Source organism: Heterocephalus glaber, unplaced genomic scaffold (genome assembly GCF_053883595.1).
Source record: "Heterocephalus glaber isolate CG9 unplaced genomic scaffold, H.glaber_assembly_v1.0 deba00001555, whole genome shotgun sequence".
NCBI lineage: Eukaryota > Metazoa > Chordata > Mammalia > Rodentia > Bathyergidae > Heterocephalus > Heterocephalus glaber.
The window spans coordinates 5,113,650-5,139,939 of NW_028258346.1; the positions used below are offsets into that span (position 1 = coordinate 5,113,650).

Genomic DNA, 26,290 nt, shown 5'->3' on the forward strand with positions numbered 1-26,290 from the left:
GTCACTGTCAGACATCACTGTGGACAGAAGCTGCCCACTTACACTGAGCTCTAGTGATCAGATCTACTCAAGGAAGAGACTAGATTTCCTTAGCTTCGCCATCTCTTTCGAAAGGGGATGGGCTGAGAAGTGTGGCCCTCGCTCCACCTCTCAGCTCTTACCCATCAACTCAGTTTAGCTCAACTCAGCTGAGGGCCCTTGACTTGGCCTTTGGCCAGCAAAGGGGGAGGAAAGCAATGGTGGAGAACCCAGAGGCCCACATCGGGTCCAGGTTCTGCTCTGCACGGGCCCCCTGAAGCAGGGGCTGTTTCCGTGTCCTGCAGAGCACCTCGCTTGCTGAGTGTTTGCTGAGCTCACCATCTTCCTTCTCCACTGCAGAATCCTCTTCCAGGCCTTTCCATTGCCACCACCACTCCCTGGCCTGACCACCTGCTCTCAGCCCTCTCAGCTCCATTCTGTGGCTTGCAAGGCACAACCATTTCCTCCCCAGCCTTGTCTGTCCCTCACTCTCCAGCCTTAGTCTGCTCCTCTAGCTCCCAAGTGTGCCCCACCCCACCTTGATCCCCGGGCTTGTGCAGTCCCCAAGTCCTTACTCTCTGCTCCCACAGTCCCCTTTGCTGTCTAATTCTTCTCTTCCCTAAGCCTCCAGTTGCCCATCACCTCTTTGGGGAAGACACCCGATCCGTGGGCTCAGTGGCGCCCTCCTCTGTGTTGCCTGAGGCCCCCCAATCCCTTGGCTGCCTCCTTCTGGGGCCCAGACCCTATCCCATCCCCCACAGCTGCCTCTAGGCCTGGCCCTCGGTTGGCAAATGAATGAATGATCAGTTCCCGGCTTGCCTGGGGAGGGAGCAGCAGCTGTCTGCAGGGCACCCTGGGATCCCGAGGCTGCCTCTCAGCCCTGGAGAAGCCCAAGTCTGAAGGAGGCTCTGTCCTTTCTCCCTGCAGGAATCAACTACTGTGCGCTGAACAAACCGGGCTGTGAACACGAATGTGTCAACACGGAAGAGGGCCACTACTGCCGCTGCCGCCGGGGCTACATCCTGGACCCCAACGGCAGGACCTGCAGCCGTGAGTGCACCCCAGGGGTGTGGGTGCAGATGCACACAGGTTCACCTCTGGGCCCTTCTGGGGCTCCCAGATTTCCTGTGGGTCTGCCTGTTTTACCGCCTATAAAATGGGACTGTTAGGACTACCTGCTTCATAGGTGGGTTGTGAGGATTAAAAGAATCCATCCATTCAAGATACTTAGACAGTATTGTTAGGCATGGCCTTCAATAAATATTAGTCTTATTAATCTTTGCTGTTAGAAGCATGGACTAAGCCACATTCTGCTCCAGTGACCTTGAGCAAGTTATTTAACTTCTTTGAGCTTTGATTTCCTATCTATTTAAAAAAGTGAAGCTAATACTAGTCTTGATCTTCCAGCGTGGTTATGGGGAATAATTGGGACCATTCCAATCCCTTAGCTGCAGGCCTGGTGCAAGGTAAACATCACACCAAGGTTAACAGCTCACACTGTGGGGCCCATGGGAGTGACCAGTGTCCGGCCCCAGGTTGGGACAAGAGGCCAGAAGGGTTAGACCTCAGAAGCAGCAGCCCCTGGGCTGATCTGAGGGCAGAGCTAAGAAACACAGGGTTTTGTGAAGCCCTTTTTTCATGTCCTTGTGTCAGAGCCACCACAAAGCCCATCGGTGATGTAAACACATGGGAACTCGCAGGCCCTGCCAGCTGGCCAGTCCCATCGTGTTTTGTGAGGCACAGGCTCCATGGCCCAGGCCAGCAGGGTGGGAGCACATAGACGCTGTGCCGCATCCCTGTGACCCTGTTACTTTGGGCGCTGGGGCTTGGTGACATGGCCTGCAGAGAAGAGGCCCTTTGTGTGGCTTTCCACCAGCAAGCGCACATCTGCTTCAGCGCTGGAGACAGGGATGGATCGAGAAGGAGAACAGTGCAGCTGTTGAGCATTTGGACCCTAAATTGCTGGGGGAAGGGGGGCAGTTTCACAGCTGGAGCATGAGGTCCAACACTGTCCTCGGGAAAACTCGCTCCCCTTCAGCCTGCACAAGGAACACAATGCCTCGACCAGGCTTTCTGAAGGCAGATCTCAGAGGCCAGGGCTTCTGAGTGAGGAAGCTGGTGCAACAGCCAGGCTCTGCTGTGGATTAGCCAGTGGAGAGCAGGGGCTCTTACGTTCAGCACGAAGGGAGAGCTCCTGGTCCTGACAGATCCCTGCCAATCCTGCTTTTTTCCAGGAGTGTGGTGTCCACCAGCTGCTGGCCCTGCAAAGTTTCCTGGGACAGGCTGGGCATGATTTGACTGGGCCATCTAGGCCACTGGGGCCAGAGCCTGCCAACCTCTCTCCCAGCATGCCTTGGGGGCCTGGACGGGCTCAGAGGTTGGGCTGGAAGACATGGAGACCCTCCATTCTCTCTGGGATCTATCTGGTCAGCTGTAAGAAAGTGTAACCCAGGCTCGGGGATTTAGCTCAGTGGCACCGTGCCTGCCTTGCAGCCACAAGGTCTTGAGTTCAATCCCCAGTACCACCAACAAAAAAAGCATAACCCAAGCCTCTTCAGACTAGAAATCCCCAGAGAAAGCTGAGGTCTTCTGCTCTCCCAGAGGGCTCTGGGGTCCCCAGGCCATAATGACAGCAAAGCCTTAAGAGGCACTCACTCTGCAGGAGCTATGGTGAGCACTTTCACACACCAGCTCTCCTGATCCTCTCAGCAGCCCTGTGAGCCACCTGCAATCCTATCCCTTTTAAAGGGAAGGAAACCAGAAAATTGTCACTTTCCTGGTAAATGGTGGTACCAGGATGTGAACAGGAGCATGCAGCTCCTGAGAGTCTGCAAGTGGTTGTTTAGGTTCCTCCACGAGAGAAGGTTCTAGAAGGACCGGTGTCTCGGCATTGAGGACCCAGGCCCCACAGGAGTGAAGAGCTCACTTGGTGGCCTTCCACAAGGCCTTCCGTGTCTTTCCAGTCTCTGGGGTGTACTTTCTCCATCCAGAAAGTCTGAGGCCGCCTGCAGGCTGTCTGTGGAAGCCGTCGGCCACAGCTGTGTGTTTGCTGGCCTTCAGCCCTCACTGCCCAGGGCCCAGCTGTGTGGAGTTCGGGTGCCAGGACGGGCCACACAGGCAGGCCTGGCCTTCGGTTTGTTTTCTGAATCTGGGTGTCCTGATTATGAGGATTAAAGAGAAATCACATTCTTAAATTTTCAAATAGAAATGAAAATATACAATGGATCCTCACTCAGTACTACTTGCTAATAATCACAAGCATCCATGAAGTGGCTGCTGCATGCCAGCTACTGTTCTGAAGGCTTGCCTTCCATGTGTTATTGCCTCTAATTCTCACCACACTCCTATCAGAAAACAGCCATCATCATTCCCATGCTCAGGTCAGGAGACAATTGGAAGGCTCCAGAGAGGCCAGGCAACTGTCTGCGTCCATAGTGGGATGTGCCGGAGATGGGATTTAGACCAGGAACCCCTGTTCTTAAGCACCATGCTCTGCAATGTGTAAATCACACCTGCTCTCAGAATCTCTCAATGCCAAGACACCAGATTCTCATGGCAAGGCCCTGGCCTGGGGTTCAGAGAGATGGGAAGAGCCACAGGCAAAGCTGGTTCCCCAGAGAAGCATGGCGTAGAATGGCGCCTTCCCTTCTCGGCAGGCTTCCCGTTCCAGTGCCCTTGGCTGGGAGGGCATGGCCCCCTCACCTCTTAGGTTTACGTGTGTGACCCACGCAGGGGTGGACCACTGCGCGCAGAAGGACCATGGCTGTGAGCAGCTGTGCCTGAACACGGAGGAGTCCTTCGTCTGCCAGTGCTCAGAAGGCTTCCTCATCAACGAGGACCTCAAAACCTGCTCTAGTGAGTCCCCTCCACCCCTCTCTGGTAGGGAAGGGTTTGCGGCAGGAGTAGAACATGGTGTCCCTACAGAGTGGCAGCTTGGGTGTGGTGCCCTTTTCCCCTGCTCCAGGGAGATGTAGGCACTCGGCCAGGGACTGCGTGCCTCAGGGGTGGTGAGCATGACAGCAACATGACCCCCATCCTGCCAGGCCTGCCACCTCACTGACGGGGCCCCAGGGACCTCACGTGGGTCTTGGCTTTGCAGGGGCGGATTACTGCCTGCTGAGCGACCATGGCTGTGAATACGCCTGCGTCAACACAGACAGGTCCTTCGCCTGTCAGTGTCCCGAGGGCCACGTGCTCCGCAGTGACGGGAAGACCTGTGCAAGTGAGTCCCGTCGTGTTTGAGGTCCCGGGACAAGCAGGACCTGGCGTGGGCGTTCCATGGCTGTGGGTTTGGCTGTGCTGCCACACGTGCCCGTGCCTGGTGTCCTCTGTCTGGGCTGGGCCTGGCTGGTGGGGACTTGTGTGACTGTCTCTTAGCCATTCGAGCCCAGATGGCTGCTTCCCTTCTGCCCTCAAACCCCCTTCTGGAAATGGCCTTGGCTGTTTCCACAGAGGGCCTCACTGCAGCTGTGGAACTGGACACAGGCCTGGATCTTCGCATGCTGCTCTGCTTCCAGTGTGGTTTGTCCCCACTGGAATTCACATTCAAATTTGCCTTGCCATCATGGCAGTTTTGAGAGAGAAGCCCTTCAGAGGCATGAGGCCGTACAGGGAAGGAGTGCCTTTCTCAGGGGAGTGGGTTAATTCTCAAGGGAGGTTAGGTGATGGGGAGAACAGGTCATTCAAAAGGGGTGCCTGTTCCCGGCGTCCCTTCCCCTCGCACACACTCTCCTGGCGTGTGCTTTTCCAGGACAAGACAAAGACAAACAAGGCCCCTGCCTGGTGCTGCTCTCGGGCCTACCAGCCTCCGGAACTGGGGGCTTCCTGAACCTCTGTTCTTTCTAAATCAGCCAGTCTGCCCAATTCAGTTTGGTTTGGTTTGGTTTGGGGGTTTTTGGGTTTTTTGAGACAGGGTCTCACTATGTAGTTCAAACTGGCCTTGAACTCACTATGTAGCCCAGGCTGGCCTCCTGCCTCAGCCTCCAAGTGCTGGGATTACAGATGTGCACCTCCACACGCAGCTGGTATTCAGTTATATTGAGATAGGAAATGGACTAAGAGTCTCGCTCTGCTCTACCGTCAGACAGCCAGCAGCCTGCTCATGAATAGTAATATGCCCACTTGCTGGCTGTGTGCCAGGCACTGTGCTGGGCACCAGTGCTATCACAGATGAGGAAACTCCTGATCAAGAGACTGAGGTCACCTGCTATTAAGTGAGGGTTCTCACCGCGTGACTCCAGTCCTGGGAAATCCGGAGCCTGCTCCCTGACCCTGCTCCCTCTCAGCACACCCAGCTTGCAGTGTTTCCTTATAGCTCATCCTAACTCCTGTCTCCATTAAAAGCAAACAAATGGAAGGTCCCATGCCTCTTTTTCTCTTTCACTCAAGAATGCTGCCTAGTTTGCTGTCCTGCGTGCCTGTTTCCAAGTAGACAAAGATTAAAAAAAAAAAATTGAACTGGGCAGAGTGATGCACATCTGTAATCCCAGCACTCAGGAGGCTGAGGCAGGAGGACTGCTGCAAGGTTGAGGCCAGCCTGGGCTATGTAGTGAATTCAGGGCCAGTTTGAACTAAATAGTGAGACCATATCTCAAAAAAAAAAAAAAAATGGAGAAATAGTCTGAGAGAAGGGATCGGGAATGGAGAGAAAGGACTGCACGTCACCTTCCCTGTCCTGCTGGTCTTTCCTGTTACAGGGCCCAGGTCCTCGACCACTAACAAAGTTGTGGCCACAGCCTCCTCTGTCCACCCGGAGTGCCGTCTTTGCACACGGGCAAACGAGTGACAGCCCCGAGGGTTGTGTCCCTGCAACAGTGCTGCCTGGGAGGAAACGCTTCCTGGGCTGGGCTGGGCTGGACTCTCGGGTCTCGGCGAAGGGCTTACCCATGTCAGGGCTTGCTGCTGGCTCCCCACCCAGCTGCTTCCCACACTGCTGCCCCAGCCAGCTCGGGGAGCCTGGACACCGAGGGTGAGAAAGGGTGGGTGTGCCCGAGAGCTCTCTGCTTGCCTGCCTGCCAAAGCAGATGCGAGAGGAGTTGAGCGCTTCATTCTCCATCATGTTTGACGGGTCGGGTCACGCCCTTCCTTTGTGCCCCCCTTTTCTGTGAAAATCAGAAACATAAGATGGTTGCAGGACTTCTAACCATTCTCACAGAGCGTTCCAAACATGCATGGCCCCTTCCTTCGCTTTCCTGCCCTGCCATGTGAGTGAGGCCTTTGCCACTTTGAAACGCTCCCCATTTTCTCGTTTAAAGTGTTTGTCCCTAATGGCACCGTGACGTCATCCATGTGAGTAAATGTCCCAAAATGCAGTTAAAAGTAAATTTTGATATTTCTCTATGATTGGGTTGATACAAGAACTTGGGAGACAATCAGTCAGGTTAGAATTACCCTCGGGAACAGGACACGAGAGCCACATTTCTGCACCAGGGTTAATTGAAGACGTTCTGTCTGCTCTGGGATGATTCAGTCTGGTGGCCAGGTTCTGTAATAGTGGGCTTTGTTTTCAGTGTGGCCACAGCTAACTGGAGTTGGCATGTAAGTTTCCCAGCCCTACACCAGATGACGGGGAGCCGCTTGACTTGACTGTCGCAAGAATCTCCTTGGCCTTTATAAAGGCAGCCTCCACTAGATCTGTGACTGCAGTGGTCTGAAGAGATCTTCACTCACCTTCTGGAAAGTTCTCTGAAGAACAGAGCTGAGACCCCAGTTCCCGAGGCCCTGGGACGAAGCTGACACTGTGATCTTGATGTCCCTGAGGCACCTGGGGCTCTCTGGGCTCTAGTGTGAAGCCTGGCCTCCCTCCTTACCTCCTGGACCCCAAGCTCTGGTTACACAGCCAGTTGGGCTGGAAAGAGCAATGGGCAGACTCTCTTACCACTAGAAGTTTCCTTGAGGTGAGATGGACCTTGCACAAGGGATCCCAGTCCACTGCCCTGTGGGCTCCTGGAGGTCAGAAGTCAGAGGTTGAGTGTCATCTAGAGATGACAGATTCCTAGATGTTCCAAGTTCCTAGAGCCCAGCCCATGGGAGGTGCTTAATAGAGGGAGATGAGATGAGGAGATGAATGGAGACCAGCTTCTCTTGATCCTGTGGCCCTGGCCCAGGGCCCACTCCCTGCTCTCTCACCTTCTGTGGCTCCCAACCATTCCCCAGAATTCATTTCCACTCGAATCCCTCACTTTGGCCATGTGGGAGAACTCCCTCCTCCTCCTCTTCATTCCAGTCCTGGGTCTCCCCTGAAGCTCCTGTGCTCCAGCCATAGTGAGGAGTCCTTTATTCTCTGAGCAGGGCCTGGGCCTTCAGCTTATCCTGTGTCCACTTAGGACAGCCTCCTTACCCCAGCTGCCTGCAGAAGCCCAGCCCGTCTCCAGTGTCGCCCCTGTGCGGAACTTCTCCCTCCCCACCCGCTGGGTGCCAGTATCCTCCTGCCACCCCACTCATCTGGGGCCCCTCTGCCTGCTGTCCAACCTGGCCTCACCTTGTGGCTCTCTGCAGATATGGGACATGGCCTTGCAAAATATAAAGAGCGTGGAACTGGGAGGCCAAAGACCAGATTTAAACCTGTGGCTTCTGCTGTGGGTGAGGAACTTGGCCCTCTTTGGGTCAGTTGCTCATCTGTAAACTGGGAACAGTCATTGCTGCCTGTTTCTCAGGGTCCCTGTGTGGCAGAGGGAGAGGCATCCATCAGAGCTTTGTGAACCTGTAGAGTAATTGTCAGCCGCCCTTGTTAGGGTCTCGTTAGGGTCTTCCCTCCCTACTCTCGACTCCACCACATGAAGAGCAGCCTAAGGGAGCTCCCCACCTTGCTGCCTATAGACCCATGTCCCAGGGCCAGGCCTGCTGTCCTTGGAGGAGCCCCAGGGACACACCACCTGGAAGGGGACAGAACCAGGAGCCTGAAGCCTGTCCTAGGGGAGACCCTCCTTTCCTCCAGGGTCCTGGAGGACACTGTCAGGCCTGGACCACAAACCTCAGTGCTCCTGGGACCTGGTTGGCCACACTCCCAGTTCAGCTACCAAAGGCCAATAGATCTGCAAAGGCCTGTTCAGGCCTGAGGGCCTGCCTTGGCCGCCCTGTGCAAGCTTAGCACAGTGTTTTGGTCTGCTTGGGCTGCCATGACAAAATACCGTAGATGGGGTGTTGTTCTTTAACCTCAGAAATCTGTTTCTCAGTCCTGGAGGCTGGAAATCTGAGATCAGGTACAAGATCAGGATGTCAGGTTCCAGTGAGGCCTTTGCTCCTGGCTTGCAGACAGCTAGCACCTCTGGCTGTGTTCTCACATAGCAGGGAAGAACGAGAGAGAGGGCAAGAGAGCACAGGACAGGGAGTGAGCCCCAGGGTCCCTCATAAGGGCACTAATCGTGTTGGATCAGGGCTCAGCCTCATGACCACATCTCAGCCTGATCGCCACCAAGTGCCATACATGGGGTTAGGGCATCAGTGTAGGAATTCAGGGCGTGGGGGGCACTGTTCAGTGAGTAGCAGGGAGTGAGGGAAGGGAAGGCCACTCGTGAACAGAAGGAGCAGTAGAAAGCTTCCCTTGCTTGTGGGAAACAAGCACAGGGAAGAAATGGACACCCCTGGCAGAGCCAGGACTACAGCCCAGGCCTCATCTTCAGATCTCTTGCTCAGTGCAAGATGCCCCCAAAAGTACATTTCAGCTCAGCTGCTGCTCGGTCTGTGAGGAAAAGCTCAGACAGAAGAGCAGAGGACCAGTTGCTCCCAATTTGATGGTAAAAAATCAAACCAACAGGCAATTGTGTCACGCTGTCAGTCAGTCTTTGGTTACTTTCTCCCTCCGAGGTCAGGATGGCTTTAATAATCTCCCATGGAGCCCCAGATCCAGGCTGTCATTGCCAGAGGTGGTGCCCCACAACTCCTGCCCCTCAGATGAGTGACTTGCCAGATGTGTAATCCAGATGTGGGAGGCACAGCCCATGTCAGTATGCAGGGACCCCAAAGCCTGGGCTATGTCCTGAAACTTCTTTTTTTTTAAATCTTTTTGTACCGGGGATTAAACTCAGGGCCTTGTGCTTTCAAGGCAGGCAGCGGCACCTCTGAGCTAAATCCCCAGTTGTCTTGAAACTTCTAATCATCCTGGTCACCAATTGCAGAGCCAGCTCATAATGAGGATTTAATTAAACTTGGGAAAGGATGAGAATCCCGTCTGAGTGGGGCATGCTTCCCCCTTGCCTCCTGAGACTTCTCCTGGGCCCTCAGGTGGCCTTCAGTGACCATGGTTCCTGTCCCAGCTTGTTGCGCTCTGGATTGGAGTCCAAGTGCTTCCTTGAGCTCTGGGCCTGTTTCTGCTTATTCTCTGCAAGTGTTTACTGGGCACCTCAGGGTGCTCAGCACTGGGGATCCCTGGGGCCCACCCCAGAGGGAGTTGGGCCTTCTGAGTCCTGAATCCTGAGTACCGACGGTAGGGGGGAGCTTGGGGAAGCAAGAGGGACATGTCGCCCATGGTGAGAGTGACAGCAAACCTTCTGGAGACCACCCCCACCCCCAGCAACCTTTGAGTTTGTCTCTGAGCACCTGCTGGGCTGTCTGGGCAGACGTGATGAGCCAGGGTGGCCAGTAGGGGTGCAGCCGGACCAGGAAACATGGCAGTTACAGGTTCATGATGGATTCTCACCTCTGCCCCAGGACAGCAAAGACAAGCCCTGTCTGCAGGTCATTCAGGGACCCTGACAGAGTCACTTCTCCATGAGTGTCAGTGTCCTCATCTCTAAAGCGATGAGCTGGGACCAATCCATCTCCAAGGTGTTTTCTAGCCCCCAAATGGGATTGTACCTGGCACAGGGTAAGTGCTCCGTAACACCTCCTGCCTGAGTGCAGCCTTCACTGGGGTGTCCCCTGTCACCCCCAAGCTGGAGACCCCTGTGCAGTGAGTCAGGGACAGCGGTCATCACCTGCCAGGAAAGCAATGAGGCCCTTCCCCATAAGGGAGTATCTCTGGCCCTGGGGAGAAGCTGACTCCAGCTTGGTTTCCAGACATGGGAGGTAGAAAGCAGTCAGGAAGGTATCCCAGGGCACCTTTGGCATTTTCTCATTTGCCGTGTGATTCTTTGAATGTGGCCCAGCACATCCCCACCAGGCAGAAAGCAGGCACTGTGTGGAGCCACTGTGAGCAGTGGGTTCTATTCCGCAAGGCTGGTGTGTGGGAGAGTGAGGTGCCCAGACGGCCACAAGCATCCAACCAGAAACATCTGCACAAAGGGGTCTCAATTACCCTTGGTTCTGGGTAGAAAACAGGAACCAGCCGAGTGTGGTAGCGCACACCTGTGATCCCAGCACTCAGGAGGCTGAGGCAGGAGGATTGCTGTGAGTTTGAGGCCAGCCTGGGCTGCATAGTGAGTTCAAGCATAGCAAGTTCAACTACATAGCAAGACCCTGTCACACCCACACAAAAAAGAGAGAAACTGTTTCTTTGGCCTTGCCAGCTTTTTGCAGGGTGCTGCTACATGCTGGGCCTTACCTTGGTGCTGGGGATGGGAGAGAAATGGGACTTCACGGTGGGCTCTTGGCCTTCACAGTCCATGTGGCCCTAGCCCTGTGGCTGTGTCCCCACAAAGTCGCATCAGTGAGTGTTCAACTCCAGCTTGATGCTTACATAAAGGCCAGGAACTTGGCGTTTGGAGACCCAGTTGGGAGGCCAGAGAAGACTTCCTGAGTGGTGAGCAGGAGGAAAAGTAAGGGTGCCAGAGGGAGAGCAGCAGAGGAGGGGAGGCTTGCAGGGAGCAGTGAGGCCACTCGAAGCCTTAGAGCCCGGAGAGCAGGGGGTGTGAGGCCAAGGGCAGGTGGGTCGGGCCTCGACAAGATTTCCACAATCTGAAGCATTAAAGGACCGCGGGCTGGCGAAGGCAGGACAAGAGCGGATTTCCCCTGTGCAAAGGCCTGAGGCCTCTTCAGGGAGGACTGACTAGGGGGCCCAGAGTGCGATGCCCTTCACAGGCTGGAGGGCATCTGCTAGTGAAAGGTACATTTGTGTCCGCAGGGCCAGGCGTCCTCCTGGGTTTGCCTTGGAATCCTGGGCCTGCTGCCCAAGCCTGAGAGCTCACCCACTTTTACTGTCTCCTGATCACATGTTCTGAGGAGACGAGGAGGGGGAAAACAGTGAAAATTCATCACATGATTTGGAATCACACATAGCAAAAATCCCAAAGAGCTGTGAGTCTGACCGCCCGGAGGACTGAGGAGTCCGCAGCCCTGAGAAGCTGCACCCTTGGGCTCACGACTTCTCCCTGCAGGGCCTGGTGGTGGGAAGCAGCCCCGCCCCAAACAGGGTCCTTCTCTGGGGCGGGGCCTGGGGAGTGGGAGGCTCAGGAGCAAAACCCAAGCCTCCAGGGAGGGCCGGGCCAGGGAGGCGGGGGAAGCCCGGGAAGGAAAGGCACTCTCTGATGGCCTTCACACCAGAGCCTGGCAGGGCCGGCTGGAGAGAGCTACAGCAATTCTTCACCCTGGATGACAGAGTATAGCAAATTCACAGTGCGGAGAGCTCCCCTCCATGCAGCCAGGGCCGGCTGTGCTCTGGATCATGAGGCTGTCCTTTCCACTACATGAAAAACTGCTCAAGCCTTAATAAGCCCAGCATGTGCCCAGAGATAAGTCATGTCCACAGCAAACCCAGCCGGCTGTCTTCTGCAGTTAGTTACCAGCGCTCACTCATTGTTGGAAGATTTGGGCAGCGCTTCTGCCCAAAGAAACACAGGCAAAATTCCCTTTGTGTTTGGAAGCTTACTTTAGAATGTAGTAATGCTGTGTAGTCAGGAAAAAAAAAACCATGGGATTTATTATCACATGGTAACATATTTAGTCTGTTTTTTCCATGTACTCACAACTGGAGCAGGGTATGGTGGTACATGCCCATAATACCAGCGCTCAGGAGGCTGAGACAGAAGGATCACCTGAGGGCCTGCATGGGTGACATAGCAAGTTCAAGGCCAGCCTGAACTACACAGTGAGATCCTGTCTCAAAAAAAAAAAAAAAAATAGGGCTGGGGATTTAGTTTAGTGGTGCTGCACCTGCCTTGAAAGTGCAAGGTCTTGAGTTCGATCCCTGATACTGCAAAAAATAAAGAAAGAAATAAAAATTGTTGGGCCAGGGATTTAGCTCAGTGGTTTCGCCACCTGCTGCACAAGCGCAAGGACCTGAGTTCGATCCCCGGTACGAAAAGAAAAAAAAAGAGAAATAAAAATTGTTGATTGGATGGGATATGTACATAGTGTGATATATGCATACATACATACATTATACATATATACATACATATGTAGATAAGTTGGTATTTTATGATAACCAATGAAGTTACTTATTTTCTAGTATTTTATGCCGTTTATTTCTCCTTTCATAAATTGTCTCTTTGTATCTTTCTTTTTTTTTGAGACAGAGTTTCACCATGTAGTTCACGCTGACCTTGAACTCACTGGGTAGCCCCAGCTGGCCTTGAACTTGTGATGATTCTCGTGCCTCAGCCTCCCTAATGCTGGATTACCGGCCTGTGCCACCACACCCAGCCTCTTTTCATATCTTTTGTTCATTTCTCCTGAAGGGACGATTGTATTGTTTTACTTGTATGTGATCCGTATAGATGACTACTTGTAGACATTATTTCTACTCAAAAATGTGCTGCAGGAATGGGTACCATTTTAATTTAAGGTGTCTGAAACATTTTTGCGAATAAGTCTCTCATGTATGAATCATTTTTTATTTCTGTTTCTATTATTCCAATTTGATTCTCAGAACTGGACCCTTGTTCTGTGGGGGACCATGGCTGTGAACATTCATGTGTAAGCAACGAAGACTCATTTGTGTGCCAGTGCTTTGAAGGGTATACGCTCCGCAGCGATGGCAAGACCTGCCGGAGGAGTAAGTATGATCACAGGCGGCTCCCGACTAGGACTAGGGCAGACCCACACATGCTGCGTCAGTCAGCACACTGCCCTGGGCTCTGTAGAGATCAGGCCTGCTCTAGGGCTGGGGATTTAGCTCAGTGGTTTCGCTGCCTGCTGCACAAATGCAAGGACCCAAGTTCGATCCCCAGTACCCCCCCCCCAAAAAAAGAGATCAGGTCTGCTCTAAAGTCAGCGCCATGCCAGCAAACAAAGGTGGGATCCTAATGAGATCCTGGAATGGGAAAAAGGACACTAGGTAAAAACCAAGTATTGGCCAAGGATGTAGCTCAGTGGTTCCGGTGCCTGCCTCGCAAGCTCAAGGACCGGAGTTCAATCCCTAGTACCAAAAAAAAAAAAAAAACCCAAGTAAATGTGGTCCAGGGATAATGTTCCATGGTAGGAGCACTTGCCTAGCATGTGCAAGGTCCTGGTCCAATCCCCAGTACTATACACACACACACACACACACACACACACACACACACACTCCTGACTATAAACAAACTTTGGACATTAGCTAATAATACTGTATCAGTTTGGGTTCATTCATTATAACAAATATAGTGTCTTAATGGAGATGTTAATAATAAGGGAAAGTGGGTGTAGGGAGTATAGGAATTCTCCCAATATTTCTGTAATTCTAAAACTGTCCTAAAAATAAAGTCTAGTGATAGGTACAGCTCACTGTGGAATACAGGCTTAGCATGCCTGTTCAATCCCCAGCACCTACATGAATAAATAAAGGCATAAAATCTATTAAAAAGTGAACAAGCAAAACAAACAAAAAAACCAATCAGCGCAGAGCAATAGCTGGGCTGCTCCCTTATGTGCCATGTGGCAGGAAACTAGGACCAGGAGTCCAGGAGTTGGTCGGCCTGTAGTTCTCCAGTTATGAGCTGGGAAAATTGCATAACCTCTGTAAGCCTCTGTTTATCTGTCTTTAATAATTTTGTTGACGGTGATATTTCTGGTGCACAAATCCCTCCTTGGCCACCTGGTGAAGAAGCCAGCCTTGTGTTTCAGACAGTAAGGCCTCTTAGATGGGGCATGACAAGCCCACCAAGGACAGGCATATGGTGACTTCATTACCGGCCTAAATCTCACAACACAGCTTGGTGTGATTAGAGCGTGTAACCCTGGGCAAATGACTCCCATCCCTATCAGTCATCTTCTCAAGCTTCCCAAAGCTCTTTGCAAAGAGCAACTTGGGCCAGATATGGTGGCTCACGCCTGTAATCCCAGCACTCAGGAGGCTGAGGCAGGAGCATCACTGTGAGTTCAAGGCCAGCCTGGGCTACAGTGATGGTTAACACTAGTGGAAGGAAATAACTGGAGTTATTATTCTGATTTTCCAGACAGGCACACTAAGATTCCAAGAGGTTAAGTGATTCACCTAAATCCTGTGTTTTGTCGAGACAAAGTCAAATTAGATTTCAGTGCTCCTAAAGGTAAGGTGGAGGTGACAGTAGTAAGAAAGTTGGAAGAGTTTGCCCAGGAACCCTCATCCTCAGTTTACCTTTCTGCTCGGGGGTACAGAGGGCAGTGGCCATGACAGATGGGGCCTCCAAGGCCAAGGCCATGTAAAATTTAAGTTGTGCAGTTGTTCTGACTGCTCTGCTGCCCACAGAAAAAGACATCTGCCAAGACGTGGCCCACAGCTGTGAGCAGCACCAAGTTGTACACCTGCAAGAGCTTGGAGGGGTTCAAGCTGGCCGAGGACAGGAAGCACTGCAGAAGAAGCTGGGGGGGGGGGGTTGTCCATCTGACTTAGACAGTTACAGATCTTCATTTAATCTTTAAAATCTTTTCCCCCCCCTTTTTTTCTTGGAGACAGGGTCTTGCTATGTAGTCCAGGCTGGCCTCAAACTCAGTGATCCTCCTGCCTCAGCCTCCCAAAGTGCTGGGATTATTGGCATGCACCACCATACCCCACTTTTAAATCTTTCACACAACTGTTAGCCAGCATCACAGATCAAAATTCCTGCCTTGGCTACCCTGGAAGTGTTTCACTAGAGATGAGGTTGATGTTAGTTCCTCAGCAATGTCTAGGGGGTCCTGAGTTGCCAGGCACTTTGCCTGTCCCATGTTGGCCCTGAACACAGTGGCCATGCGGAAGCCAGAGCCTAGGGCAGTGCCTGGGCAGGCATTGCACAGAAGTAGAATCTTTGCCAGAGCCACTACACAGGGCAGAAGATAATTACAGGCCGTTTTCTTCTTCCAGATTTTATGTGAGGGTAAAGGGTAGGAGAGAGGCTGAGGGATTTCTGTGGGTTTTTGAAAAATCCATTCTGTCATTTACTTTCAGAAGTCATACAGAATAAAGTCTCAGAAGTTAGTTACAAAATGTGTTAGCCAGGGTTCTCCAGAAAAGCAGACATTGTGCTGGAGGTGGTGGCACACCCCTGAAATCCCAGCATTCAGGAGGCCAAGGCAGGAGGATCATCTTGACTTCAAGGCCAGCCTGGGCAATACAGTGAGTTCAAGCATAGCAAGACCCTGTCTCCAAAACAAAACAAAACAACAAAAAAACACATCAAAACAGATGATTGCCTCTGTGTGTGTGTGCACGCGTGTGTGTAAAGAGAGGGAAAGTAAGGAATTGGCTCATGAGCTGGTGAGGGCTGGCAAGTATGAAGTCTTCAATGTAGTCTTGAGACCCAGAGAATCTCCTTCTCAAAGAATTTAAGTCTTTCTCTTGACCTTCAACTAATTGGATAAGGCCCACCCACATTAGGGAGGGAAGTCTGCTTGCTAGGTCTACTGAAATGTTAATCTCATCTAAAAATTACCTCACAACAACATCTAGACTGGTATTGGAACAAACAACTGGGTGCCCCAGCCTAGCCAAGGTGGCAAATAACATTAGCCATGACAGTACCACGGAAGAGAGAGCCGTGGACATGCTGGCTCAGGGAGGGGGTGTTAGAAGAGCACAGGGCAGGACATTTTATCCACTGGGAGATTCTGGCTGTTCTTCCTCTTCCTGGGGATTTTGACAATGTCTTACTTGCTTTTGCGACACTCTGCCCCAGTTGGCCAAATGGTCCTTTGCTAGTTAAGGCAAAAGTTCATTTGCTTTTGCCAGGCCTGATGGCACAGGCCTGTAATCCTCGCACTCAGGAAGCTGAGGCAGGATTGCCCTGAGTTTGGGGCCAACTTGTGCCACCTAACGAGACCCTGCCTCAAAAAAAAGCTCACGCCGAGATGGTCTGTTTTAATGGCTCATTTCCTCAGCCCCTTCTTGCTGACCGTCTGGCAGCCCCTGTCCATGCTGATGGGGCTGCTCACCCCCCACTCTCTCCTCAGGGAAGGACGCCTGCACTTCGAACTCACACGGCTGCGAGCACATCTGCGTGAACAAGGGCAACTCCTACGTCTGCAAGTGCTCCCAGGGCTTCATCCTCGCCGAGGATAGACGGCGCTGCAAGAGTGAGTGACCCGGCTTGGCTCTGCTCTCGCTTGGTTTTAGAGCAACTGATTTTTGGAACATTTTCAGGCCACAAATCCTTCACCTCTGCTTCTCATAAATCTAAGCAAGTGTACACAAACAGGATGGGCCGAGGGGGAGGCCTCAGGGAGGCAGCACCTGCGGACACACTTCCGTTAAGGTGACCTGCGGAAATGCTTCCAGTTTGAGGTGACCGGAAGTTCACTACCCATCAAGAGGTTGCAGTGATCCTAGGTGGAATGAGAAAATCTGGTTATGAGAGGTAGAATTATGCTCTGCACTGTGCTGGAAAATTACAGTCAGTTCAGCACAGCACTTCAGGAAAAGAGAGATGGAGCAAAGGTTGAAACATTAAAAAAAATTTAAGCCAGGCGTGGTGGCACACGCCTATAATTCCACTACACAGGAGGCTGAGGCAAGAGGATCACCACAAGTTTGAGGTCAGTCTGGGCTACATAGTGAATTCAAGGCCAGTCTGGTGTACATAGCAAGACCTTGTCTCAAAAAACCAACCAAACAAAAAAATTTAACCATGAAATAGCAAGAAAATTTTGAATTATAATCTCAGAATAGAGAAACTTATTCTAAACATGACATGAAATTAAAAAGCCTTAAAAGAAAAAGAAAATATGTATTAAGAGATTAAAACTATGATACCCTTTTTTAACCCACTAGTTATCAGAGACTGAAAAATGTGATAACTCCTTATGTTGGCAAAGGTATGTGGTAATAGGCAATTATAAAGTGATCAGTGGGTATGTAACTAGCACAGTTTTTAGGAGGGTGATTTGGCCATATTTTAAATGCAACTCCAGATATGTGCATGTGTTCACAAAGTCACAAGCACAAGGATATTTTGTATACCATTATTTGCAGCACCAAAGAACTGGAAGCAAGGGCCAGGAGGTTTAGCTCAGTGGTTCTGCCGCCTGCCTTGAAGGTGCAAGGTCCTGAGTTCAATCCCCAGTACCAAAAAAAAAAAAAGAAGAAGCTAAAGTGTACTGTTATAATCATGGGCCGGGGATTTAGCGCAGTGGTTTCGCCGCCTGCTGCACAAGTGCAAGGACCCAAGTTCAATCCCTGGTACCAAAAAAAAGAAAGAAAGAAAAAGAAATTGTTGTTACATTTTTGGGGACCGGGGATTTAGCTCAGTGATTCCGCCACCTGCCTGGCAAGTGCAAGGTTCCGAGTTTGATCTCCGGTACCAAAAAAAAAAGAAAAAGAACTGGAAGCAGCTAATTATCTGCCCTTAAGAGACTGGTTAAAGAAATCATGGTTTCCTACACAATGGAATACAGTACAACTGTTAAAAAGAATGAAGCAGCTCTAAACAGATCCCCAAATATGTTTGTTTTGTGGTACTAGGTATTGAACCCAGGGCCTTCAAGCTTGAGCTATATCCCTAGCCTATTTTTTAAATTTTGAGATAGGATCTCGCTAAGTTGCTAAGTTGTCCAGGCTGGGCTTGAACTTGTGATTCTCCTGCTTCAGGTTCCCAGAGTGCTGGAATTACAGTTCGGGGCCACCATGCTTGTCTTATCCCCGAATATTTTAAATGAAAAAAGCATGATGCTCATAAGCTGGCTGTGGTCACACATGCTTGTGATCCCAGTACTCTGGGAGGCTGAAGCAAGGGGATTTCAAGTTCCAGACCATCCTGGGCAACTTATCAACCTAGTAACCCTTGTCTCATAATAAAATATTAAAAAGGCCAGGGATTTAGCTCAGTGGTTCCAGTGCCTGCCTCGAAAGTGCAAGGTCCCGAGTTCGATCACCAGTCCAAAAAAAAAAATTAAAAATGGCTAAGAATATAGCTCAGTCTAAAGGTTCTGGTTTCAGTCCCAATGTGTGTGTGTGTGTAGGGGGTTGCTTAATGTTTGTTATGGCACATTACCATTGATGTATTTTATAAAAGGCCTAATATATACATTCTATGTTAATAGGAAAAGGAGTACACCCTACAGTGTGAGGGCAGTCACCATGAAAGAGAGAGAGAAAACACACTGGCAAAGACTCAGTGTGGATCATCCTTGTATTACCCATGCCTCAGGCTGTCAAGTCTAGGCCATCCTGTGGAGAACCTTCTTTGTTCTCACAAGAAGTCCATGTGGGGCCGGGGATTTAGCTCAGTGGTTTCACCGCCTGCTGCGCAAGTGCAAAGACCCCAGTACCAAAAAAACAAACAAACAAACAAAAAAGAAATCCATGTGCAGGCTTTGGAAACTGCTCTGCATGTATCACACCTACTTCCCCAGCCAGCTTTACCATCCCTAATCACCTGCCTCAGGCCTTTTCCTTGTTCACCAGTACAGAATCAACAGGTTGAATGATGAGGACAAGCACTTAATGGAGAAAGAGAAGAACCCAGCTGCCCCCATGTACATGCACACAAAATTATATTACCATGCTACACTGGCCAGGCTTAGAAACATTTGTGCTCATGTGTGTCTTTACTTGCTTATATGGTTGTGCTTCCCTTTTTTTTTTGGAGACAGGGTCTTGCTATGTAGTTCAGGCTGGCCTCAAACTCACTTTGATCCTCCTGCCTCAGCCTCCCTAGTGCTGGGATCACAGGCTTGCGCCACCATGCCCAGCGGGCTGTGCTTCACTTTGAAAGATGAGATACATAGAAGAGAATGTTATAATAACACACTGTGCACTGAAATGAGATCATCCATTTTCTTATGCAGCCCTAAATAACAAAAAGTCTCTCCACACCCAAACTGCTTAAGTGTTTGCATGAAGTTTTTTTCTCTTACCATCAACTGAGTTGGCCAAAAAGCTTTGGTAAAAGGAATTCAGTGGGCCAGGGATTTAGCTCAGTGGTTCCACCGCCTGCCTTGCAGGCGCAAGGTCCCAAGTTCGATCCCTGGCACCAAAAAAAAAAAGAATCCAGTGATTGTTCATTTTAAGCTCTAATAGTCAGTAGGGTGCTTACGAGTGTCCTACCCAGTAGACACCACCTCGTCTCTTCTTCTCTCAATGAGCAGAGAGCATATTAGACTGTAAACAGCGTAGTGCTGGGCGTTCTGTCTCGGTCACTGTTGCAGTCCTGCCCTGTCCACGGACTCCCACAATGCCCATGTGTCTTGGTCACTTTCTCGTTGCTGAGACACAATACCTGATACCCACAATTTAAAAGAGGAGAGGTTTGTTTTGGCTCACAGTTAGTAGAGGGATCAGTCCACAGTCCACTGGCTCCAAGGCAGGGCGGCCTGGAAGAGGGGCATGGAGGAGGGAGCTGCTCAGCACCTGGTGAAGCGGAAGCAGCGGGCAGAGGGAGGACCCAGGGAAAGAGAGGAACCCTTCCAGGCCACGCCCCCAGTGACTGCCTCTTCTGGCCAGGCCCCACCTCCTCCTGACACCAACTCAGCTACCAGCCCCTGTAATCCAGGCACCTTCCAAAAGCCACACTTAGGAGCACTGAGACTCTCAGGGGACATCTAGATGTAAACTGTAACAAGGTGCTCAATAAATAAGATTGTGGTTGAATAAACTAATAAACAGGGTCAGGATATTCAGAGAAGGCTTCTAGGAAAGTCCTGGGCAGAGATGGCGCCATCTGATCGCCAGTACTTGAGTGGTGTCTCCCTCCAGGTGTCACGGGAGTCACTCAGGTACGGCCAGCCTCTTCTGTGTGCCGCACACACAGCCCCTCCCAGCTTGGCCATGAGTGATCAGGGTAAAGTGTGGGCCTGGTTTCTTACATAATTTGAACATCTGTCGTGTGGGGTTGCTTATTGATTTTTAAAAAATTTTTTTTTGGTACCAGGGATCAAAGGGTACCAGGGTCCTTGCGCTTATGAGGCAGGCAGCGGAACCAAAAATGATTTTTTTGGTGGTACTGGGGATTGAATCCAGGGCCTTTGCAGAAATGATCATTGATTGTAACCTCCCACACACCTCTTTTTGTTTGTTTGTTTTTGAGACAGGGTCTCATTCTGTAATTCAGGCTGGGAGTCCTCCTGCCTCAGCCTCCGCCGGAGTGCTGGGGCCAGCCACCACACCTGTCTGTGGATCTTGCTAAGTAATTTAGGTTTGAATTTATAGGAATCTTCCTGCCTCAGCTGCCTAAGTGCTGGGATTAGAAGCACGTGCCACCACACTCAGCTCCAACACCCTTTGTCTTCCTGAAAATAAAAATAAGTGTTTCACCAAAGCAGTGAGGCCTGTAGCTGAGCATCATTTTCTTTACTCTTGGACACGAATGCTTTTTAATTATTTAATTTGCCTGTTGTTCCCGTAGGATGCACCGAGGGCCCAATTGACGTGGTCTTTGTGATTGACGGGTCCAAGAGCCTCGGCGAAGAGAATTTTGAGATCGTGAAGCAGTTTGTCACTGGAATCATAGATTCCTTGGCCATTTCCCCCAAGGCCGCCCGCGTGGGGCTGCTCCAGTACTCCACGCAGGTGCGCCCCGAGTTCACCCTGCGCAGCTTCCACTCGGCCAAGGACCTGCGGAAAGCTGTGGCCCACATGAAGTACATGGGCAAGGGCTCCATGACCGGGCTGGCCCTGAAGCACATGTTCGAGAGAAGTTTCACTCCCTCGGAGGGTGCCCGGCCCCTGTCTGCACGCGTGCCCAGAGTGGCCATTGTGTTCACCGACGGCCGGGCCCAGGACGACGTCTCCGAGTGGGCCAGCAAGGCCAAGGCCCATGGTAATGCAGGTCTCCCCGGCGCAGCTGGCCTTTGAAAGATGGGCAGCATTGCCACCTTTACCACACTGCCACCTAGAGGCGGTAATGGGATCGGGAGTTTTTTGTTTTGTTTTGAGACGGTCTCTTCTTGTAATTCAGGCTGGCCTTGAACTCCCCAGGTATCCCACCCTGGCCTCGATCTCATAGCAATCCTCCTGCCTCAGCCTCCCGAGTGCTGGGATTACAGGTGTGTGTGTGCCACCCTGCCCAGGTCCTTTCATTTTTAACCAATGCTTTGAGGGAACACTGAAAACCCAGTAGCCTTTAAGATAGAGAATACTCTTGCTGGTGCAGAAAGTGAAAGTTCGTTTCTTGAAAAATCAAAATGTCAGAACAGATGGTGACTCTGCTCAGTAAAGCGCAGCCTGGCCGAGGGTTTTCCACCTCAAGTGTGATGCAGGGAAGGCCGGGAGGGTCACCTAAGGGGTACTGAGGTGACATTTGGGAAGGGCTGTGGCCTTGACAAAAGGACACCCTACACTGGCACAGCCGGTAGAGATGGTGTGTGGGTTCCCTGGGGAGACAGAAGACCTGAGACTGAAGCAGCTTATTTGCAGACACTACTGAATCCCTGGGTCCTCTGAGGGGAAAAGAAGGTGCAGACCAGGCTCGCCCAAGACTTCCTGGGCCAGGGCCTGATCAGGCCTGACACATGGAAGACATATGACAAACTTGCCGAGTAAAGGAGCGGGGCTGAGAGAACTACTGGTGAGGCCCCCTCCTCCTTGCGGAAAGGCCGGTTCCAGTTGATCTCAAATCCTCTTTGTGAAGATCCATTTTATGGACATTGCTTACCTCCCTCTTCACTCCTTTTTCCTTGCCCAAGACAGTGGGACCCAAGGGTCTGGCCCTGAACCATCTAAGACAGTAAAACTGCTGTCCACACTAGACAGGCTGGAGATCACAGCTAACCCATGGCCCTGATGGCCTGCATTCTAACAAGTACTGGGGCAAGGATCTTTTTCTCTAGAAACGGTGGTTCACCCCTTATTTGACTCATTAAGACAAATCTACCTGAGCAGGGTGTGGTGACCCACACCTGTAATTGCAGTACTCAGGAGGTTGAGGCAGGAGGATCACTGTAAGTTACAGGCTGGCCTGGACTACATAGCAAGACCCTGACTCTAAAAACAAAAAAAGGACTAATCTGCCTAACACTTTCCCCCATTCAGATTTCCACAGATTATCCAAAGGTAGGTGGTAGGAGAAACAGGTATCTGGTTCTTGAATCAGCAAGGTTTATGTGGCATGACATTCTCTCATGAATTTAATTGTCCCTGTGTATGGATAACACTATCTCCAAACAGTCATTACCCTTTTTGGGAAGTTGTGAATACAGACTCTGGGCTCGCAGACAAATATGCCGGACTTGGCTATTGACCTTACAGACTTGGAACAAGGCATAACCCTTACCCCTTGGCTTTACAGGCCACTTTTATGTGCATTTTTTAAAAAATGTAGTCTAATGAATTAGCCAGAATAACATCAGTGCTGAAAAATGTTGGAATTAAGAGTATATGCGGGGGGGGGGGGGGGGGCTAAGGATTGTGGAAAGCTTTTGGAGCTTTGGAAACCTAAGGTTGATACCTGGCCTTGTTCTTTTTCTCGACTGGGGTGCTAATGGTCTTGAGTTGCCTCTTCAGCTTGGGGTCTTGCAAGATGGAGTCCTCCCCAGAGAGGTGGGCAGAAGCAGCTTCACCTGGCCCAAGGTCACTTAGGTCACCAGACCTTTGAGAAGTAGGAACCAGGTTATAAGGTCTGAAACTGACCTGTTTCATAGAATTCTTCCAGAAGAGATTTCCATTCTAGGGAGCTGCAGGAGATTTCTCTCTTCAACCTACCCGGAACGGCCAGCTCAGGGCAAAGCTGCAGATGTGTTCAGGAACAGATTGGTGCCTCTGCGTGCCAGCCTCAGCCAGATAGCTCACCTCTCTCCTCTCTCACTTCTGGTGCCAAAATAAAAATGGTGAGGCTTACAAAGAAAAGGGTGGTGATAGAGACCCCTCAGATCACACCACTCCATAGCTCTGAGTATCTGGAAGGCAACCGACATTGTCCTCAGTTTGCTCTGCCCCTAGGTATCGCCATGTACGCCGTCGGCATAGGAAAGGCCATTGAGGAGGAGCTGCAGGAGATTGCCTCAGAGCCCACCACCAAGCACCTCTTCTATGCAGAGGACCTCAGCAGCATGGGCGAGATCAGCAGGAAGCTCAAGGAGGGCATCTGTGGAGGTTCCTGGGGGCCAGGGCAGGGCTCAGCCAGCAGAGCTCCGAGCGCCTCCCTGGAGTCCAGGGACGGGACACTCGGAAATAGCACACACTTGCGTGTGATGACAGATGTTTGGCTGAGAAGCAAATGTTCTGACTCAGGAGAGCTGTATGCATTCTCAGGATGTGCGTGCGGTTGGAGTGGCAGGGGTGGTCATCCTTGCAGGGCTGCTGAGGGACAAAGTATGCCTTCCTGCGTGGACACTTGTGCTTGCAGAGTACTAGGCTGCCCTTCCGCATTCAGGATTTGCTTCATACCCTTTCTTCCACTTCACTAGTTGTGCCAGGCGTGCTTACACACACAGAGCTCTGCCCTTGTGTCTTCTGACTCCGGTCCCAGGCTCAGTCCTCTGTAAAATCCAGCCCTTCCTCTACCGGAAGGAACTCTGGGACGGACCTCGGGTTCCGGAGAGGGCTGGTGGCCCCATGGCTCTTTCATCATATTGAAATGCTTCAAATGGAGTCACTGCCACTGCAACTTAGCCCTGAGATTTTAATTCTGTGGCACCCCCCTAGAGATGGTGTGTGTGTGTGCGTGTGCGTGTGCGTGTGTGTGCGCGCACATGGATGGGGGCTTCTGTAGAATCTGTATCACAGGGGCCCAGGCTTCTAGTAGAGCTGCCCTAAAGTGGTCCTGGCTTTTTGAATGTTTGGTGTTATCAAACCAAAACAAAGGCCCTGGGCTATGGCAGGCAGGTAAGGAGTTGGCTGTGCATGTGGCAACCTGTCACTCCTTTTTGTTGTCTCTTCCTATTCAGCTCTAGAGGACTCTGATGGGAGACAGGACTCACCAGCAGAGGAGCTGCCAAAGAGGGTCCACCAGCCAACAGGTACTTCTGAAAAAGCAGTGTTCTCACTCGATGGGGCTTCTGCCATGCTTTCCCTCCAGATGAAAAGCTGAAAGTAAGATCTAAATTGTTTGCTGAGGCCTTTTTGCCTCTATCAAATAGGGCAGATTTACTCTGGACTTTAAGCCATATTTGGTAACTGGCTTTTCTGCTGACAGTCTTTGTGCCACAGTAGGTCCCAAAGTAAACTCTGTCACCATGAACGAGGAGGACCAAGTGCCTTCCTTATTCCTATGGTGGCTGCTTTAGGCCACAAGTGTTAAGCAGGTTTGACTTCAGTTTTCTTTTTCTTTACAGAATCTGAGCCAGTCACCATAAATATACAAGACCTACTTTCCTGTTCTAATTTTGCAGTGCAACATCGGTATCTGTTTGAAGAAGACAATCTTTCGCAGTCTACACGAAAGCTTTTCCACTCCACAAAACCTTCAGGTAATTCTAAGTAAAATAGTACTGTAAAATGACTTGATACCAGCCTTTCAAGTTGACAGCAAGCTTAGCTTCAAGGAAGAAGTAGTAAAGAGGAAAAGAGAAGAAAGAACTTAAGTATAATGAAAACTAAAAAAATAAATTAAGAGGGACACAAGTAGTCTTCTTCCTAATCCACAGTAAGGGCTCTTGCAGTGCGTGGCACACAGGCAGCCAGCCCTTCCCTGGTATTCACTTGGCGGGTCCAGCTACCTGGAAAAGCTGGACATTTCTTTCACTATGGGTTCCCCTGGATGCTGATTCAGTCCTGTTGCTATGTGTTGGGGAAGTCTGGTGGGTGACAGAGGCGACCACTCTCTATCTGCTTTCTCAGGGAAAGTTCTGGAAGAAAACCATGATCAATGCAAATGTGAAAACCTTATAATGTTCCAGAACCTTGCGAATGAAGAAGTCAGAAAACTAACACAGCGCTATATCCTTTTCTAATATTACATTGTTTTTTTGGGTTTTTTGGGTACCAGGGACCGAACTTGGGTCCTTGCGCTTGCAAGGCAGGTGGCAGAACCACTGAGCTAAACCCCCAGCCCTATATTACATTCTGTAGAAAATGCAAATATCTAAATTTCACAAATACAGTATCTGTGGGTTTTAGCAAATGAAGTAATTTCCATGACATCAAGAATAGTAAAGACGGGCGTGGTGATGCACACCTGTGATCCCAGCACTCAGGAAGCTGAGGCAGGAGGATTGCTGTGAGTTTGGGCCAGCCTGGTTTATATAGTGACTTTGAGCCCAGCCTGAACTATATAGCTAGATCCTGTCTCAAAAAAACAAAACAAAACAAACACACAAACAAAAATAGTGAACTCCAGAAAAGGATTTTTTGAAGCAGCCTGGTAGTTGTCTGGGAGCCACGGTCAGGCCAAGCTTGGTGACAGTAGTCAAGCACTTAGTTGCCATCTGATGTTGTAGGGGGATCAGCAGTGAGACCAGTCAGCTGAAAAGGACTTAACTCCTCCATCTCTGCGGATGACAGGGGCGACGAGCTGGGTCTGAGGTGTGTCAGAGCAGTGTGCTTGGGCAAAGAATGCTGTAGAACGAGCTTTCAGCTCCAACCCTGGACATGTTCTTTAGCCCCCGCCTGCAGGGCAGCCACACTGGAATTCAGAGTGAAGTTTCTGAGGCTGAGGCTTTTTGGCTGGGCTTTTCTTTTGTTTTTGGCAGCAGAGATCTTTTGTATCACCACTCTAAAAGATGAAACATTCTACCAAGGGAACAGCAGGATCCAGTGATTCACTCAATTAATATTATAAAGAAAGGGATACTGTGGGATATCAGAGAAATGAGATTTTGGGTTTTTTACACATTGAACTCACTTCCAAGTGCTTGGACCTTAAAATTATACTAAGTTTACTAAAGCTGGCTGTGTCTCAGCGTGCTCAGCTCATCTACAGGGAAATGGTTTATTCCCGGCTCTACCTTGGTGCCAGTGGGCTTGTATCATAAGGAACATAGCACACGGCAATTCCCCTCTTAAAAGGGGAAATATGCTCCTCCTAAGGAACAAAGTCATCTATCGGCAGTGGCTAATGCAGATGATCAATCTGGGATCTCACTGCCAGGGTAGGGGCAGTAAGGAGCTTCCAGGGAAGAGGAACCTTTCTGTCTCTTCTCCCTCCCCTGC

General features: G+C 50.8%; 1 protein-coding gene across 16 annotated transcripts in view; it reads left to right on the forward strand.

Moving 5' to 3' along the window:
* Matn2 (matrilin 2) overlaps positions 1–26,290 on the forward strand; it is a 134,150-nt gene that overhangs the window by 106,587 nt on the left and 1,273 nt on the right. For 7 of the 16 annotated variants that reach the window (XM_087190651.1, XM_087190658.1, XM_087190663.1 and 4 more), the window contains 10 exons: positions 946–1,068; positions 3,751–3,873; positions 4,118–4,240; positions 12,764–12,889; positions 16,222–16,344; positions 20,610–21,023; positions 23,141–23,293; positions 24,088–24,159; positions 24,475–24,609; positions 24,980–25,078. In XM_087190651.1, the coding sequence (XP_087046777.1) occupies positions 946–1,068; positions 3,751–3,873; positions 4,118–4,240; positions 12,764–12,889; positions 16,222–16,344; positions 20,610–21,023; positions 23,141–23,293; positions 24,088–24,159; positions 24,475–24,609; positions 24,980–25,078 (1,491 nt within the window). The remainder of the gene's footprint in view (positions 1–945; positions 1,069–3,750; positions 3,874–4,117; positions 4,241–12,763; positions 12,890–16,221; positions 16,345–20,609; positions 21,024–23,140; positions 23,294–24,087; positions 24,160–24,474; positions 24,610–24,979; positions 25,079–26,290) is intronic. The other 9 variants (XM_087190655.1, XM_087190662.1, XM_087190664.1 and 6 more) reach the window with 6 other exon arrangements.